Source organism: Macaca fascicularis, chromosome 6 (assembly GCF_037993035.2).
Source record: "Macaca fascicularis isolate 582-1 chromosome 6, T2T-MFA8v1.1".
NCBI lineage: Eukaryota > Metazoa > Chordata > Mammalia > Primates > Cercopithecidae > Macaca > Macaca fascicularis.
The window spans coordinates 9,966,786-9,983,729 of record NC_088380.1 but is presented as its reverse complement, the minus strand read 5'-3'; the positions used below and the strand labels follow the sequence as shown (position 1 = coordinate 9,983,729).

General features: G+C 41.3%; 1 protein-coding gene across 3 annotated transcripts in view; it reads left to right on the top strand.

The window, feature by feature from the left end:
- Positions 1-3,885, top strand: part of TAS2R1 (taste 2 receptor member 1) — a 447,804-nt gene extending 443,919 nt beyond the window's left edge. For all 3 annotated transcript variants that reach the window (XM_065546093.2, XM_015451210.4, XM_065546092.2), the window contains one exon: positions 1,220-3,885. In XM_065546093.2, the coding sequence (XP_065402165.1) occupies positions 1,300-2,079 (780 nt within the window). In that variant the 5' untranslated portion in view covers positions 1,220-1,299 and the 3' untranslated portion in view covers positions 2,080-3,885. The remainder of the gene's footprint in view (positions 1-1,219) is intronic.
- The last annotated feature ends 13,059 nt before the right edge of the window (positions 3,886-16,944 follow it).

The following is a 16,944-nucleotide window of genomic DNA, read 5'->3' as shown; positions in this document are numbered from 1 at the left end:
TTTAGTCTTGGAATGACTGGAAGATACAAACTATTCTTTATCTACCTTTGTCCCCTCATAGTGGTTCTGCCACTGTTGATCATCTGGCAATGTCTAGAAATATTTTGGTTGTCACAGCCTGGGGAGGGCATCTAGTGGGTAGAGGACAGGAATGTCATAGACACTCTACATTTCCTAGATTGCACAGGACAGCCCCTGCCCTAACAAAGAATTATCTAGCTCAAAATGTCAATAGTGTGAAGACTGAAAAAACCCACTTCAGCATTACAGGCGGCATGGTATACATATTAAGAGATACCAAGTTAATTTTTCATAGTGCATTAGACAGTGAAAGCAACAAATTTAATCATGTACTATTTTATCTTTACTTTTCTACTAGAACAACTAGCTCATGTCATAAAACTCTCATAGTTTTGGAAAAAATAAGAGAGAAAAGGTTTTAACCCCTGAATTACCCTGCAGATGCTGACCAGAGTGAGCAGTGCTGAGTGCTTGTCTTCATTTCATTGCACCTTACTTTCCCTTAGGCCTTTGACCTGGTGTACACACGTATGTGCAAGCTTAATTACTTTGCTTTTATACTTAGTGATACTTTTGTTTTATTATGTATGTTTTATTCTATAACTATTTTATAGATAGTTTTGAATTGCTCAACCATTGCATATTGGGGAACTACTCAGGAGTCCTATGTTGCTGGTTGTATTATATCATCATAACGGAAGTGAAAATTTCAAAAATATGTATTTTAAAAGAGTACACAGATAACATTAAGTAGAATCACACCTGTAGACAAAATCAATTATTTGTAGTAGAGATGAAGAATTGAGTATCTTTGACTAATTACTGTGGAGGAGCCGTTCTCCCAGCCATCTGAAGGTGTCTGATTGCATTATTTGCCTGTGATGACTTTGAAAGCTAGGTAAACCTGTAAAATGCAAAAGCCATCAATAAGAAGCAAATTGTTGCTAGAGTATCTCCTCCTTATTTGACTGTCTCAGAACTAAATTGAGAAAGCAGTGACATAAACAAATATACACAACCTTCCTGCCTCATGCCTTTATTGTTTGTCTTGTTCTCCAGAGGAATCCTGATCTAATTGAAGAATAACGTGAATAACCCAGCTGGTCCAAAGCTCTATAACTGCATTATTTTTTAAGTAAATAATTTTTTATTCCTAAAATGCTAGAGTCACACCTGATTATCTATTTTCTTTTTGCAGTGATACAATTTCTTCTTGGGACTTTCACGAATGGCATCATTGTGGTGGTGAATGGCATCGACTTGATCAAGCACAGAAAAATGGCTCCGCTGGATCTTCTTCTTTCTTGCCTGGCGGTTTCTAGAATTTTTCTGCAGTTGTTCATCTTCTACATTAATGTGGTTGTTATCTTCTTGATAGAATTCATCACGTGTTCTGCGAGTTGTGCATTTATCGTATTTGTAAATGAATTGGAACTTTGGCTTGCCACATGGCTCGGCGTTTTCTACTGTGCCAAGGTTGCCAGCGTCCCTCACCCACTCTTCGTCTGGTTGAAGATGAGGATATCCAAGTTAGTCCCGTGGATGATCCTGGGGTCTCTGCTATATGTATCTGTGATTTGTATTTTCCATAGCAAATATACAGGGTTTATGGTCCCGTACTTCTTAAGGAACCTTTTCTTCCAAAATGCCACAATTCAAATAGAAGTTAAACAGGCTATACAGATTTTCTCTTTTGTTGCTGAGCTCTTAGTGCCATTACTTATCTTCCTTGTTGCTGTTCTGCTCTTGATTTTCTCTCTGGGGAGGCACACCCGGCAAATGAGAAACACAGTGGCTGGCAGCAGGGTTCCTGGCAGGGGTGCCCACATCAGCGCGTTGCTGTCCATCCTGTCCTTCCTGATCCTCTACATCTCCCACTACCTGATAAAAGCTTTTCTCTCTTCTCTAAAGTTTCATGTCAAAAGGTTCGTCTTTCTGTTCTGCATCCTTGTGATTGGTACATACCCTTCTGGACACTCTCTCATCTTAATTTTAGGAAATCCTAAATTGAAACAAAATACAAAAGAGTTCCTCTGCCACAGTAAGTGCTGTCAGTGAGAGAGAACTTTGATCAGTTTATAGAACCCATGATTTAATGATTTACCCACGCCGGCCACACTTCCCTCAGCCAGACAAAGCAGCCTGTTTATAAATATGCAACACATCCCCTTCAGGCTGTTTATCCAGCCTGAGGTATTTTTATGGATTTGCTACTTTTTCAAGCAGTTAAACTGATTTTGAAAGCACAACATATGTTGATGGATTACATCAATGTCAATATCCTGGTTGTGATATTGTACTATCATCTTGCAAGTTGTTACCATTGGGAAAACTGAGTAAATGATCCAGGGTCTTTCTGTATTCCTTCTTACAAATGCATTCATATCTACAATTATTTCATAGTTAAAAGTTTGGTGAAAAAGAAAAGCACATGTTTGAACTTGTGATATCAGAAGGACACATGAATGCTGTGTGGTCCATGACTCTCTGACGCCTAGTCTTCGATGATTTATCCTGACCTTAACGGGCTGACTGTTCATTTCTAGTCTACCTGGATATTATTTCTGCTCTGTTTGTTGGAGTTGCAGGCAATGGAGCCATTCTTTCTCCTCAGATCACAAACGAAGCAAAGACAAGCAGGCCTTCTCCATCCTTATAAGCATATTCTACTACTTCATTCTGCAGAGAGTCTAGATGCCATGGTGACATGGCCAATCAAAGGATAAAGGGGAAGACAGATGGAGGAGGAGGAGGATGAGTCAAAGGCTGAATGCCTGTTTTCCATTTCTCCTAGCTGTGCACTCTGAACAGACAATAACTTGCAAAGATGTTTTACTTTGTATTTGTGTGCCTGACTTTGAGACCCTTTCAGCCAAGGGTGGAAATTTGGAACTCCTCCTGCATTGCATGTCTTCCCAATGAAGCAACATCAGTAGGTGGTTGGGGCTGGGGGTGTCCCCATCTGCTTGAAGTCACATATGCATTTTCTCTTTGGTTGAGATTTTGAATACTAAGAGATAGATAGATAGATAGATAGATAGATAGATAGATAGATAGATAGATAGACAGACAGATAGATAATTATGGAGATAGATATACTTATGTATTTCCAAAGCAGCTTCAGAACCATTTTGCTTCCAGACAAGTAAATGAAGCAAAAAATGTTCTCAAGCTTAGCTGTAACTTGTAGTTCAGGTGCGATGATGCAAAGCAGGTTTAGGTTTAGATTTGCCCATCACCAGTAATAGGAACCCAAATACAGCTTTTCTAACCCAAGCCATACAGGCCTGGTTATAATACACAAATGAAGGATTTAGCTTCAGAAGATTCAGGGGCATACTTATCTTCTTGGGCATGGGAACTAAGCTCTGAGTGTACTCTCAACTTCCCACGGGTTTCACACTTCATTCCCCAAGGAGCAAAATGTCAGCCTCCATCTTCCTGCTATTTCATTTTCCCACATCCCAGTAGGTAGGAAGGTTTGTAGCTAATCACGCACTCAGGAAGCCAACTGTGGGAAGATCAGTTGTATCCTGGATGTAATTATTGCTTCTGATTGGGGGGAAGGACAAAGAAAAGTCAGTTTTATTTGTCTCAAGTTCAGAGAATATCCTGTTCCTTGAACCTGTGATATGTGTACCTGAAAGAGTGGGAGCAATTTCAAACATTCAGGGAGAAATTTGTCATGATACAAGTCTCATGCGTTTTTTTTTTCTTCTGATATTAAATTCTGATTCTATTTCATGCAACTCCTGCTTTAATAATGTTAGCTAATTAGATAACTATTAAGGATGACTAGGTTCGTATACTGTTATCAAGAAATGCTTTAAAAAGAATTCATAATAAAACAAACTATTCTAAAAACATTTTCATAGTCTACTTTCCTAGAAATATATTTCTTCCAGAAATGTTGCCTAGCTATTGAGTTGATGAGTATTGCATAGGACACTAATTGCTCAAATTTAGAAGCAAAACAGACTGAGCCTTTGTCTCTCTGGAGCCACGCTTATCTGCACTCACCAGCTTTGCCAAATTGCTTTTTTCCACATTGAACAGTGGGTTGACCTCTATCATGGTGCAACATCTTTTTGTACTCACTCTTGTAGTTTTAGAGATGGGGCTGGACATTATAGCCTTGGGGAGTCTTGGCTGTGGAATGGCATGCCCGTAGGTGAGGGCAGTTGACTGCTGATTGCAGGACGTGGTGGTGCCACACTTCCTCTACATCCTGTGGCTCCCCGAGGAGATTCAGCGCTTGCTGCTCAGTTAAGTGGCTTCTGGTTGTAGCTTCCAAATAGACTCTGCACTAGGAGGCTGACTCTTAGTGAAATGGGAACCAGCAGTCTTTTTCCGTTCCACTTTAGATGGAAGTTCAATGAGCAGACCGAAATCAGGAGAGAAGGGCTATCTTACTCTGTCCCAGTGTCTATTCTATCATTGGCTTTTTCAGTCCCCAGTCCCAGGGGTTCTGCACAATCTCCACTGACTGAACATGATAACACCAACAGAGAAGGCTAAATCTGTATGCTTATAGAAAAAGACTTAAGAGTATAAACGTTGACTGGGCGTGGTGGCTCTAGAAATAGACTGTTAAGAATATAAATGTTGGCCGGATGTAGTGGCTCACATCTGTAATCCCAGCACTTTGAATGCCAAGGCAGGTGGATCACTTGAGGCCAGTAGTTCGAGACCAGCCTGGCCAACATGGCAAAATCTTGTTTCTACCAAAAACACAAAAATTAGCTAGGTGTGGTGGTGTGCACCTGTAATCCCAGCTACTTGGGAGCCTAAGGCAGGAGAATCACTGGAATCTGGGAGGTGGAGGTTGCAGTGAGTCGAGATCGTGCCACTGCACTCCAGCCTGGTGACAGAGTGAGACTCTAAAAAAATAAATTATATGTGTCTATATATAGAGAGAGTCAAAATTTAATGTTCAACATAAGTTCAAAAGCCTCACCAATGATAAATGCCTTTAAATTCTCAGCCACTCATTGAAGTGTAACAATTACTTGAAGATACAGTGCTACGGACAAGAAGGTGCTAGAAAGACATCTAATGTCTGCCATCTGTCTTCTTCAGGCTGATGACCAGGCATCCCAGGTGTTTCAGACAGTTCAAATGTTTTGCCCCATTGTATGTTTAAGTACAGGCATACTTCTCATGCTAAGGATATTGTGATTTTAGGTTTGAAAATATAGTTTCCATAACTTTTGTCCTTGTAGAGTTATACCTCTTTGGGTGAGAAGAGAAACAGGTACTCAGAAATACGCAAGAGAGGAAGAAACCAGCCAGACCATCGAAATTCACATTGGCAATCAAAGGGGAGACAGATGTTACAGAGAGATGGCACCGATAATGGAGAAAAATCCAAATGACGAGGGCAGGGAGACCCACATGTTTTAAAGAGGGTTTTGCTAGGGAATGAGTTCGGAGTTAGACTGAACATTGTATTAACACAAGCTTGAGATCAGTAGAAAGTTCCTTTTTTATTATTAATATTCTTTGTTACCTAAATGCAGACTCTCTAGGAAAACTTTATGCCAGGAGAAGGGCATGTACTAGGAAAATTTCCTCAATAAGCTGAAAACATTAAGATTTGGGGACAGTCAATACAAATTCAAGATACCTCATGGACATGGGTTTCACTGCCATCTTCACTGCTGTCTTTCTACACAAAACTAGTTTCTCTCTCTCACTAATACAGCAACTTATACCTTGGTAGGATTAAAATAATGATTGTTTTCAAGATATAAACATGTGGATTCATATCTGTGACATCTGGATCTACTTAATCTTTTTGACTAGGGATCAGGAATTGGCAATTGTATCCTAAAATTGAAAACGTATTTATATCAATGAAATCAATGAAGTGTGGATTTCCTTTTATTATTTTTGGCATTTTATATTGTTTCTATTTTAAACATTTCTCCACAAGATCATAAACATAATATTAAATCAAAAATTGCTTCAAATTCTGACGACAGGTCAATTTTTTTTTTTTCTTTTTTTTGAGACAGAGCCTTGCTCTGTCACCCAGGCTGGAGTGTGATGCAACCTCCACCTCCTGGGTTGCTCACTGCAACCTCCACCTCCTGGGTTCAAGCAATTCCCCTGCCTCAGCCTCCCAAGTAGCTAGAAGGACAGGCGTGTGCCACAATGCCCAGCTAATTTTTGTGTTTTTAGTAGAGACGGGTTTTCACCATGTTGGCCAGGCTGGTCTCAAACTCCCAGACTCAGGTTAGCTGCCTGCCTCCGTCTCCCAAAGTGCTGGGATTACAGGCATGAGCCACCGTGCCTGGCCCAGGTCAATTTTTAAAATACTAAAGATTCATTTTGTTTAAACTTCAACGTTTCTGAGGAAAAAAGGTACAGCGTAACTCTGTTTCTATTTTTGAAGTTGGAATGCATGCTCTTTAGAGAGAGCTTTCGCGTCCATGACTTAAACTCTCTCCCTCCCATGGATCGGTGTAAGTCCTACAAGATAAGCACGCACGTAAGTGTGCCGGGTGGAATTTGAATTCGGGAGCGTGCAGGGACTAAGTCCTGTAGCTAGACTGGACTTGGCACTTGGTGGGCACCGCTTGAATGACCCCAGTTCCACAGCTGCTGGGGAAATTTCAGATTCTTCTGAGGATGAACAGATGAAAAGGAGTGTAGAAATTAAATAAGCGGCTAACAGTGGAGTAGGATCTTATATCACTAAATACATGGATTGTCCTCTGGCAAAAAACCCACCCATTTGAACAGCAGATGCTGCATTTGCGATTGTAAATTACTAAGTCTTACTTCACTTGAAACGCAGCCTGGTGGCTTCTAGAAACATTGACCAGATATAGGATTTGGTCAGGAAGTTTAGTTTCATGATTAATAGTCTCCAAAATACCACTGCTTATCTGCTAAAATATTTGAAATTCCTGAACTAAGGGCTTATGCCTTTGATAATGAGGTATGATGTTTTCAGCAGCATCGGTTCCTGGTGGGTGTGCAGAAGCAGCTCTGTGGGATGAGAGGGAACCTAGAGTGTGACATTTTAGATTGGGAGGCTGACTGGATATGTGTAGTCCTGTTGAGAGGAAAGTCATTAGTCCGTAGGCAAGTCACAGCGCTGCGTTGACAAAGCCAGCAACCCAGTCTCCTCAGTTCTCCTGCCTGGAACCGTGCCTGCTTATTTTGGTGATTTAGGCAACTTTTGTGCAATGCAGTAAGCCCTGTCATGAACTGAGTCTCAATTTCTTCCTCTGCAAAATGGGATTAAGAATAATACAAACCACATGCTTGGCTAAGCTTCTTCACCATTGTGAGCACACATGAATGTAACCTCCAGGTAATGGGGACTGTAATAAGTACTGTCACGAGGAATCCCCAGCAGCCCCTCCAGAGAAGAGAGGAGTGCACAGGAGGGAAAACGTTGAACAGTAGAGGGTCCTAATTAAGAGCTTGATTTGGAGTCTAGATCCACCACTAATGAGCTAAATGACCTGATGAGCCTGAGCCTCGCATTTCCTCATCTTCATAATGGGGTTAGGAATCATTCCAAGCTTAATGAGAGGAGCTGAGTGGTTAGTGGAACCCAGTTCCCAGCACAATGCCTGGCTGCTGCCATTGTTGTTTTTAGTTATGTTAGCCGGAGGAAACTGCTAGACTTTGATGACTTTCCATCTGCAACGATGACAGTTTTGTATGCTTCCCCCTAATAAACAGTCACAGGTTTTGGAGGACAGCTAATTCTAGAAAAAGGAAACAGCACATGTAAAAGTACCTGGCAAAGAAAGGCAGCAGAAACCCCACAGAGAATCATGCACAAGTGAAAAGAGGAGAGGCCAAGGGAACAATCAAAGGTACGTGGAGTTGCTTTTGCTGCAGGACAAAATGACGCCAGGACGGCAGCACCTCCAAGACACAGGTTCATTCTCACTTGTGTTGTGCACTGGCTGTGGCTGTACAGCAGCCCTGTTACTGTTCACACTCCTGCAGGAGCAGCTCCTGTTTGGGACAGGCTAGAGGAAAGAGTGAAAACAATGGGGACTGAGGAGGTCTAAAACTTTTGTCATATCCACTTGCAAATCAGGCAGCCAAGCCTGGTGTAAAAAGGAGAGATATGGAATTCCTCAGAGAAGGGATAAAATCATCCTACCATACGGGAATGTAAAATGGTGTAATCACTATGGAAAGTGGCTTGGCAGTTCCCCAGTAAGTTAAACATAGAATGACTACATGACTCAGCAATTCCATTCCTAGATATGCATCCAAGAGAACTGAAAACGGGAACTGGAACAGATACATGTGCACCCATGTTCATGACAGCATTATTCACAGTAGTCAAAAGGTGGAAATAAAACAAATGTCACCAACAGATGAATGCGGAGACAAAGCGCATGTTAATACAATGGAACACTCCTTAAAAAGGAACGGAGTTTGTATACATGTCATGACATGGATAAACCCTAAGGACATGATGCTAAAAGAAATAAGCCACACACAAAGGACAAATATTGTACCATCCCACATAGAGGGCAAAATCAGAGACAAAAAGCAGAAGAGAAGTTACAAGGGGCTAGGGGGCAGGGGAAATGGGGAGTGATCGCTTAATTGATAGAGAATTTCTGTCTGGAATGGTGAAAACCTTCTGGAAATAGTAGTGATAGTTACACAACTGAGGGCCACTGACTTATACACTAAAATGGTAAATGTTATTGTGTGTATATGTATACACAATATATAACACATATATATATCCACAATAAAAAATATAATTCTACCAAAAAAGAAAAGGAGAAGAACGAGGTGTACTTCTACCAGGATACTCTGGTCCTGTTCACAGGGAAAACACAGGTGACCGAATCTCCATTGTGAATGAACTCACGATTAAACCTCAATTAGTCTTCCCCATTAGAATCAGGTTATGTTATAGGTTAACAGATAAATACTGTGTTTAGGCTAACAGATAAATACTGTGCGCCCAGATACTTTTAGAATCCAAATAGACAATGGCCATTCCAATATGAACTCCTTCTCCTTTCCGAGTACACAAGACATTTTACAGGCCATTGAACACAAGCATGTGCAGTGATTGAAATACAGCAAAAAAAAAAAAAAAAAAAAGAACCAAGTCCATGAACGTTGTCTTTAAAATGAGGTTAGTTTGAAACTCATCTTAAGGGTCAAACTGAAACCTAAAAAGCATATTTCTTTTCTTTTTGCTTTCCTTCCCTTCCCCTCCCCTCCCCTCCCCTCCCCTCCCCTCTCCTCCCCTGTCCTTTCCTTTCCTTTCCTTTCCTTTCTTTCACAGAAAGTGCTTGGAGCAAATGGTCAGGGAATAGAAACTCTAACCCCTCAGGGCATCAAAGTTGTGCTTGATTGCCTGTAGTCAAGAATTTTAAAGACTGATTCAATCATTCGAGCTCATTCAGAGTGAACAAACTCATTACAGATGGCATGCTTCCAGAATGTTAAAAATAAAAATGTCTTCTTGGGTGGGACTGGTTTCCATATCTATAGCTATAAACCCTCTCAAGGCACTCTCAGAGGGCTTATCTTTGGGGATAGCTGCCCTTGCCACCGTATGAGTTTAGCCAGGGCTTAGTTCAGCTAGCTCAGCTGGCCAATTTAAACTGAAAATGCCACACATTTTTCCCATGCTTTGTATTTTGTTACATTCCAGGTTTCCACCCCCTGCAAATCGCAGCTGCTTGGTCAGCTTTTGCACCCAGATCCACTGGAATGTGCGGAGCGGAGCCTGTCAGTTATAGGCTGAGCTTTGCTGCTTCTAAAGAATGCCCAGAGGGATCCCAAGATGAATGGCTATCTCCCTGTTTTTATAGGAATAGAATGACTAGACTTCTTGTGAAATGACTCTCCAATGTATTCTCTTTGGGGTTTTAAATCGTATTTGAGAGAGCAAAAATAAAGTACAGCAGAGCAATCCGGAGAAACAAGCAGGGGCTTCCAGGGAAAGTAGCTTCAGGTCCACAGGCTGAGCCCTCCTGTGGCCATGGTCAAGCAAGACCCAGGCCGCTTGTGCTACTCATGTGCAGAGAGTTATGATCGGCAGTGGGAGTCTCAGAGCAGGGCTCACACAGGGCTGCAAGAATGGGGACTTTTACATCTTTTTTTTTTTTTGACACAGAGTTTCGCTCTTGTTGCCCGGGCTGGAGTGCAATGGTGCAATCTCAGCTCACTGTAACCTTCACCTCCCGGGTTCAAGCGATTCTCCTGCCTCAGCCTCCCGAGTAGCTGGGATTACAGGTACCTGCCACCATGCCCAGCTAATTTTTGTATTTTTAGTAGAGACGGGGTTTCGCCACGTCATCCAGGCTGGTCTCAAACTCCTGACTTCAGATGATCCACCCGCCTCGGCCTTCCAAAGTGCTGGGATGACAGGTGTGAGCCACCATGCCCGGCCTTTTTACATCTTTAATAAGATTTTTCTTCATTCCAAATAATGTAATAATGAATAACAAGTAGTGGAGAAGAAAATAATCTAGAATTCACCATCTTAATAAATGAGCAATTTTGATTTGTCCATGTTCCCATTCAAACACTGCAAATAAAAATATTTAATTTTTGCATCATTATAATCATGGCAAAAGTATATTTTTATGAATTTCATTTCACTTCTCATGTTAAATATTTTATTATTGATCATTTTAATGACTGCAAGATATTTTATTGAGCTGATATAGCAGAGAACTCAGAAATGGAGGAATTTGTAAATATTTGTTGGAAATATGAATTAATAGATTTACTTATCAACTTCCTTATTTAGGGGCATTGCGTTTGTTCCCATTTTTAGTGTTATGTATAATATGTAGTGGGCACCTTTGTGGATTTTTTTCTTACTGTTTACAATTTCACTAACAAAGGTTCCGAGAGTGAGGATTACTGGATCAATGGCTACGAAATGCAGTGGCAAATTTCTTTTTATTGGAATCGTATGGATTTGCATTTCCACTAGCCGTGCACCAATGTGCTGGTGTTTTATATCCTGGCCAACATTGCTAGTTAATATCTTATTCTTTAACATTTGCTAATTTAATAGGTGCAAAGAGAGAGACTTTAATTTGCAAATCTCTCTCTTAAAATAATTATCCAGTAACTTTTGCTTTTCATCTTCATTTTTTAAGCCTTTTTCTTAGGGCCTGACATAGAACCTAATTAGCTTTTACGTTTTCTCAATAAATCTCAGCAAGTTAGAGACCTCCAAAATTAGCATGTGAAGGATTCTGCACCCCCTGTGTCCTACCAAGATTACCCAAGTCACTGGACCTTCCACATCTGCCTTTGGCATGCAGGTTGGCACATGGGGGATGCCAATGCATGCTGGGCCTGGGTGGCCATGGAAGGAGACAGAAATTCTCCAAGAGGCACAGCAGAGGCCAGAGACTTGGCGGCTGCTTGCGGCGGACAGAGAAGGCTCATGGCCATAAGCATGGATGTTTCAGAGAGTGACGTTGCTTACTGCAAGTTCTCCCTAGAGCTGTGGTAAGATCGGCTACATACCTTGTGTGTAACATGGTCTGGGCTCTGTCCTCAGCTCATCGTAAAAGATTAATTGAATGAATTTCCCAACAGCACGGAAGGCATCCTTATTTTCATCCTCAGGTTCCAGATAAGAAAACAGGATTACTGGAAGGTATAATTTGCCTGCAGTCACTCAGCCATGAGGATTCTGGCTCAGGTGATCGGATTGCACAGTCCCTGCTCTGAGGGCTTGTTGTTGATGGGCTGGGCATAGGGAAACAGACCCTGTGTGTGATTTCTTCAGTCTTGACACAGATAGGAAGTCAGGAATATGTTAAATGATTTTTACCTTGTCTCCTTATTTGGTTTCTTTAGAAATTAATATCGAATCAACAATACATGAAAGCACTCATGGTGATGATGATGATAATGTGCTTTAATTCACTTGATCCTATATTTTAAAAACCTGAGTACCAAGGAAGATGTTATTGGTCCCATTACAAATAGGGAATCTGAGACTCAGAGGCTGAGTGACTGCCACAGCCACAGTTTGAACCCAGGTTTTCAAACTCATCTGTACAATGGGCTGAATAGCAATGTTGACCTCCTTAGGGTATTGAGGGTCAAATTCTTAGCACAGTGCATGGCACACATTATTATCAATGACAGAGGAGATAGCTGAAACCATGTTTGCAAGAAGGTGAGTTGGAGCCTTGGGGAGAGGACGGTAGATGGGTTCAAGGGAAACTTTGCTTCCTGGGAGATCACAGATGAAGAGAAAGAGCCCCTAGGAAAGAAGGGATTGAGTAGACCAGAGAAGTGTTGCTGAGGTTTTCCTGGAGCAGGGGTGGATGGGACTGCAGGCTCTTAACCTTAACCAGGAGAAGAAAAGAAGAAAGGAGGTGGAGAGGAAGAGCATGATAAGGAGCTGAAGATGGAGCTTGATAAGGAGCTCAAGCTGCTGAGCTGAGCCGACCCGAGACCAGGGTTCAACAACACTTGACATGCACCTATGCTCCCAACCAAAGAAAGTCTGGAAAGTTTCACACGCCATTCACTGGTGACTTTTACAGTGTGGAGGGCACTGAAGTCGTGACATGGAGGGAACAAGACCCGGGGTGAGGGACTGGACTAGGCCCCCATAAACATGGTTCTAATACTCCATGTTCCCAGGACCTTCCCATCAGCAGGCAATGATTCCTGCCTCCTAGGGTTCCACTTTTCCTGCGTCACTAGTGTCCTTCTGGGCATAGGTCAATGTTTTTCTTCCTGCATTAAACTGCGAGAAAATCAGAGAGAATGTGTAGGAGATGCCTTTCCTAATTGTTCTCGATCGCTTTTCTCTCGATACTATTTACATTTGGGGCTAGTCATTCTTTGCTTTGATGGGAGCAGCGGCAGGGGCTGTCCTGAGCATTGTAGTAGGCTGAGCAACATCCTTGGTCTCTAGCCACTAGATGCCAGTAGCACCCCTCCCAGTTGTCACAATTAAAAAAATGCCTCCAGACATTGTCAAATGTCCCTGGCAGGCAAAATTGCTCCCCCCACCCCACCCTACCCTACCCCTGCCTTCAAGAACAACACTGATAGAGGAACTCATGTGTTTTACTTTGCAAATGGACCAGTATATATGTAGAGTAACAATTTTGTAATGAAGTAATCTGTGATCATTGTATTAATCATATAATTAAATATTAGAACATGGAGTTTCTGTGATATCACTTTCTAGATAAAACAAAACTGTGTCATTTGACCAGAATCAAACTTAGTCAGTGTTTGTTTTTCTCCCAGAAAGTTTTCTCCGGACATGTTTTCTCCTGCTTCCTGTTGAAAACCATTGTTTACTGCCTCCAAGAAACAGCTGCTCTCTCCCCAAAGTGACAGCATTTCAATAATACCGAGTATGTACATGTGCTCTGGGAATGCTGTTGGTTTAATAAATTTAGGGAGTAGAAAATTCACAGTGACATTTGAACAGAAATCTCAAGAGAAGATCAACAGTCTGTGGGGATTAAGACGTTTACCTCTTCCTTGTATTGGTTGTTTTTAAAAAGCACTGTTTTTAAAGCTCAAACGGAATGATTTGATACCCTGATTGCCTTCTGGGGGCATATACTAAATGGGGGTGGCTGCAGAGGAAGAAGAAAAGTCTAGAAGCTACTCTTCCACAGCACATACTTGTCTGTGTTAAGGGTCACTGGTGGTCCAGACAGTCTTCTGAGGAGAGTCTAGCAGTGACTCCAGTATGGCCATCCATCATGACTTTAGACAGATGTAGGGAAAGGTCAAGTCAAATAGGCAGGCTAAGAGGAGTGTCATTCCTTCATCTTTTTCCTCCCTGTGTGTGTGAGAAGACACAAGGGGCCACTCTAGGAGCTGGGGACAGCCCTCCCCTGAGGAAAGATAGAAGCAAGCCTTAGGGACTGTGCCTTATATGACTGGAGCCTGCTGAGCCTCACTGTTGTCAGAGCTAGAGATTAATTACTCTCAGGACACTGTATAACCTACGAGAAAAAGACAGAGTCAGGAAGAGAGCTTGTGCGCAAGGAGTGCTAGTGGAACAGGGAATGCTGGTGTATGGAGGGAGGCTGGTGGAACGGGGAATGCTGGTGTAAGGAGGGAGGCTGGTGGAACGGGAATGCTGGTGTAAGGAGGGAGGCTGGTGGAACGGGGAATGCTGGTGTAAGGAGGGATGTTGGTGGAACGGGGTGACTTTGTTTTTAAATTGTTTCTCACTGTAATGCTAGTAGGACTAGGGTAGCCAGTTAAGTTAAAATGTAAATATAAATCTTTACCAGGAGGAATATAAAATGAGTATTGATAGACCTCTGGGGCAGGGGAAGTCTTTCGAACTTGGACGTTACAACCAGAAACTTCATAGGTCTGATTATATAAAAAATTTAAACTATCTCTACAGGAAAATAAAATCTCACCATGGTAATAGAACATTGGGGCCGGGCACGGTGGCTCATGCCTGTAATCTCAGCACTTTGGGAGGTTGAGGTGGGAAGATCACAAGGTCAGGAGTTCGAGAACAGCTTATCCAACATGGTGACTCATCTCTACTAAACTCATCTCTACTAAAAATGCAAAAATTAGCCGGACGTAGTGGCGGGCGCCTGTAGTCCCAGCTACTCGGGAGGCTGAGGTAGGAGAATCACTTGAACCTGGAAGGTGGAGGTTGCAGTGAGCCAAGATTGTGCCATTGCACTCCAGGCTGGGCAACAGAGTGAGACTCTGTATAAAAAAATTAAAAAAAAAAATTGGGAAACCATCATAACATATGTAATAGAATTACTATAAACATAATATGAACTCTCAAAAACAATGAGAAAAAGACAAGCCTGCTCAACAGAGTAGGCAAAAGATATGAACTGGGCAGTTCCAGAAAGATGAATAAGTACATGAAAATTAGTAACAAAAGTAAAAACTAATACAACAATTAAGTAGTGTCACAGTTGACCTGATGATAACAAAAATGCAAAATAATGAAGTAGCTAGTACTGGTGATGGTGTGGGGGTAGTAGCAACACCATGTTGGGGGAATTTTTAAGTCAATAGTTATTGAGAATTGCTTGCCAATATATCTAGAGGTTTGAAATCTTTACTCCTTTAACCTAGCGATAGCCTATGTAGGTATTTAGTATCAAGAAACAACAAGTGCCCAGCATCTAAATTTAGACAGCTCTGTTACGTGGCTGTTTATGAAGGCAAAATGTGAAAAAAACCTAAATGACCAGGGAAGTGTTTAGATAAACTATAGTAAAAATATACAGAGCAATCTTCCTGCACTTATTAAAAATGTTAAGAGTAACCTACCTTTATTGACATGAGGATGTTTATAAAATATTTAATGCAAAAATTAGAGTATAATGCAAATATGATTTTGTGTAAAAAATGTACATTAAATATATGTATATATACATTTATATATATGTAAATGTGTAGGAAAGATGGAACTGTTCAGACCAAAATATTAACAATTAAATTGCAAATCTAACAATCTTTAGGTTTGCAATTTAGTCTAACAATCTTTAGATTTGCAATTTAAAATGACTTTTTTCTTCTTTATCTGTATTTTCTAATATGTTTACAAATGACGTGTGTTACTTGTGGAACAAATGAATAATAACGGCAGAAGAGAGACTCCTTCTAACTTCTGCTGAGCATTTTCTGCCCCCTGTTCCGAGTCTTAGCACTTGTCCCTGTGTCAGTGACTCTCCATTCACCTTCCCACTTTCCACCTCACATTCAAAGCTGGACCCGTTGGAGGGTTCTTCTAATCCTCATCCATCTGTCTCTTCCTCTCTCATTTTCCAGCACTCACTGCTGCCCAGCTGTTCCTGGTGGGACCCAGCTCCTTTGTGCTTCTAGGACCAACAAGCAAGTTCTGAGAAGCAGAGTCAAATGCAAGGGAGGTTTTCCTACCAGCGGTTGTTGTAGATTTATACGTCTATCTGCCTCAGCGCTCTCCAGCCCCACACTCTCTGTTGTCTTGCTTTTGTATTTAGAATAAAAATTGTACTCTCCCTATAGTTTGTAGGGTTACATAAGATCTGAGCTCTGGAACCTCTCTCTCTGCTTTCCTTACTTGATCTGCATGGCACACGGTGGCCTTCTTGCGAGTCCTAGGACATTCCAATCCCATTTCTACCACAGGGTCTTTGCACTTGCTCTCCCTTTGCCCAGAACACACACAGTCTTGCTCTCTTCCTCACCTACTCAGGTCTCTGCTCAGGTGTCACTTTCCTGAAAAGTGCTTCCCTGACCATCCCATCTAAAGCAGATGCCACCTCCATCATTCCATATCCACTTACCTACATGTATTTTTCTTCACAGTACCAGTCACCACCTGAAAATAAATTCTACATTCAGTTATTAATTTGTTTTTTACCTCACGTTAGCTGGAATAATAAATTATACATTCAGCTATTAATTTGTTTTCTTACCTCACCTTAGCTGGAAGAAAATTTCCATGGGAGTGAAGACTTGGCCTTCATCCTTGCTGTAGCCATAGCTTTTTGTTTTGATTTTTAAAATCTGGTCTGTATTTTTTGGCAGAAAGAGTAAAAGAGGATAATAGTAGAAATTGAATTAGATAACAAGGAAACAAAATCTATAAAAGCAAAAACTTTTTTAAAGAAAATCTCATAAAATAAATAATCTGACATAGCTTATTAAATAAAGAAGAAGACAAAAACAAATTATACCAGTGACTACAAAGGAGACAAAACAGATAAGGTAAAATGTTTTTTAATTATAAGTGACTACACTGACCAACCAAATAACAAGAAATTGGGAGATTCTGCTGAGACGAGAGGCCTGCTTTCCCCTGTGGGCCCTTGGGGGGTCTTCCATAAGCAGTGGGAAGAGGCCCAGCTGGAGGTGTTTGTGGTCTAAAGCTTATGCAATTTGTAAGCCACTTTAGAAAAAAAAAAGAATACAGAATTAGATAATGAACAA